Here is a 2,621-nt window from a genome sequence, read left to right as displayed (position 1 = left end):
ATATTCATATGTATTAAAACTAAATTCAAAATACTCAATACATCACCAACTCTGGATTTCCTCCAAAATCATGTCCCCTAATGACTCACCTTCTCCTTTATTAATAGCTTCATTATATTCATGTTTCTCATCTACAGGTTCATTTATTCCATAGAAAACAAAATTGTACAAATCAATTCAAACATAATAGAAAACAAAACCATATATAAAACAATGCCCATAATAATACAAAATATATTAAAATGCAATATATAATCCCATTTACTCTTAATATTGTAATAAATTTCCTCTACAATGTAATAAAAAAATTATACAATAATGTGTTTGCTAGTGATTTTCTTAATAAATTTATCGTACTTCTGGATTATACGGAATCTCCACCAGAATCCAAACCATACCATGCAAGAGGGAAAACTCTTACTCTTAATAAATTTATCATACTTATAGATTATACGGAATCGCCAACAGAATGCAAACTATACAATTCAAGAGAGGAAAACTAGAGTGAAAACTACGAGATGCAAAAGAAAACTATAGTGTAAAAAAATAAAAATAAAATACTATAAAAAACTATATCGGTTTAAACGATGTATAGAAAACTATGTATATTGTTCAACGATACTGAAGCCTTTTAAAACGATATAGACAAAACTATATATATCGAAATGATATACAGAAAACTATGTATATTGAAACGATATTGAAGCCAAAATATGTATTGTGATAGATCGATGCCACATCCTTAATTTTTCGGTTAGAGAGATCCATGCCTTTGGTATTGATAAGAACAATCAAGAACTTGAGAGATCCTTGGTATTGATAATAACAGTCGAGAACTTCTACATAAAGGCCTTTGATCAGAATTCAGATGTTCACGATACTGCTTAAATCCACTTAAACAAATTGTTAATAAACGTTTTAAATGATATTAATGTGTAAGACAATTAAATCTCGGAGTCGATGGAAAAGAGTATTTAATATTAGAAAACAAACTGGTTTCATCTGGGTTAATATTCTTCCAGAGTTCCTTGCAATAAGGACTGCACTCTGGGAATCATAGTAGACCTACCAACAAGAATCACATCATGGATCGAGCTCTTGTCCATCTTGGCGCCCCTCAGGCATTTTTCAACCGTCTCCATGCACTTCTTGAACAAATCTATCCTAACATCTGCAAAATGCTTCTCCTCCCCTTTGTATGTCACAACGATGATGGGCTTATCACCAGCTCCTGGAATGACATTGAAAGGCCATGACCCCAAATTGCTCTGAACGCACGCATCAGAGAACTTCCTTCCAATGAACCGCTTTGCATCTGCAATATGTTAACAAAACAACTCAGTATGAAAATATCGGAGTAGAACAAAAGACCCCGAAAACATATTCAATTCTGACGGAAAGAGGAAGAATGTAACAAATAAAATCGTATAGATGGTAGTTGATGATTATTGACCAAAAACTGTATTGTGGGGATTTCTGGCAACTTGGTTCTCAGCGGATTCTCCAATAAGGAGCTCTTTATCATTGAAGGCTACAACGGAGGAAGTGATTGGATTCCCGTGTTCGTTGGCGATGATCTCCACTCTGCCATTCCGCCATACTCCCACACACGAGTACGTCGTCCCCAGATCGATACCGATCTCCGGCCCCTCGCCATTTCCATTCATCTGCTCAGATTGAGCATGGCTCAGACAGGCAATTGCCAATTGAAAGATAATATGAGAAGTGATCCTACGGATTTTCGAAATATTCATACAGTCCCTCCCATATTTCATTTCAAATTTTGAAATTTCCCGCTGGCTGAGTTTGAAATATGCTAGGAAGGAGTGCTACGATGGATGTCGGGTCGGGCTGTACTATATCTGCATTAATTACATTGAATACTGGAGCTTGCCGGAGGTAGAGTGATGGAGTTGCCAGAATGTCCATGGATATGTATGGCTTTCATGGCTCATGGTAGCAATAAGGTACTGGCAACCAATAAATCTTATGCATTAATGGCCCAATAGCATGGGATTTATTGGTTGCCCCCAAATAATAGTGTTAAGTTCATCCGTTTACGCGGTACTTCGTACATTCGTGCTAAAGATGATATGCGCTCCACTTCGTACATTGGTGCTAAATATGATATGCGCGCTCCACTGTATTTCGTTCAGAGGACGCTTGCCCACTTCGTCATATTCGCGGTGGATCCGTGGGACCCTTCCCCAAGCAACGATCACGTGTCGAATTTTGACCGGATAGAAGATGACGAAAAAGGAGAGAAGAGAAAAGCCGCGGTGGGTCCGTGGGACCCTTCCCGAGCAACGATCACGTGTCGACTTTTTGACCGGATAGAAGAGGACAAAAATGAGAGAAGAGAAAAGAGATTGCCTGGGTGAACAGTGTTTGCCAGAGATTGGCTGGATAAATATTAAAAAATATTATCATAACCATCAAATTTTTAATACATGCTTGTAATCCTTATATTAAATTACACATATATATTATTTTCTTTCCTTTTAAATGAGATGTATAAAAAAACAATAAAAAAGTTTTACGGTAAATATTAAAACAATTATCATAACAATTAATTTTTTAATACATTGATAATCACTATATATATATATATAAATAATTTT

At 36.0% G+C, this 2,621-nt stretch overlaps 1 protein-coding gene across 1 annotated transcript; it reads right to left on the bottom strand.

The window, feature by feature from the left end:
* Window positions 1-759: 759 nt before the first annotated feature.
* LOC149261544 (heat shock cognate 70 kDa protein 1-like) lies at window positions 760-2,019 on the bottom strand. Its single transcript, XM_089381965.1, has 2 exons — window positions 1,454-2,019; window positions 760-1,315 (listed from the first exon to the last, which is right to left on the bottom strand). Exons 1-2 carry the CDS (start codon window positions 1,773-1,775, stop codon window positions 1,008-1,010), a joined length of 630 nt encoding a protein of 209 aa, XP_089238091.1. The 5' UTR covers window positions 1,776-2,019; the 3' UTR covers window positions 760-1,007.
* Window positions 2,020-2,621: the final 602 nt, after the last annotated feature.

The sequence above is a fragment of the Pinus tabuliformis genome, chromosome 6 (assembly GCF_031772625.1).
Source record: "Pinus tabuliformis cultivar Carrire ecotype Pingquan chromosome 6, CPIR1, whole genome shotgun sequence".
NCBI classification, from domain to species: Eukaryota; Viridiplantae; Streptophyta; class Pinopsida; order Pinales; family Pinaceae; genus Pinus; species Pinus tabuliformis.
This window is presented reverse-complemented; position numbering and strand designations above follow the sequence as displayed.

Coding starts and splice junctions, on each gene's coding strand:
- LOC149261544 (XM_089381965.1), bottom strand. CDS start 1,775: ATGAAATATGGGAGGGACTGTATGAATATTTCGAAAATCCGTAGGATC. Junction 1,316..1,453: donor TCCCCACAATACAGTTTTTG/GTCAATAATCAT, acceptor AACATATTGCAG/ATGCAAAGCGGTTCATTGGA.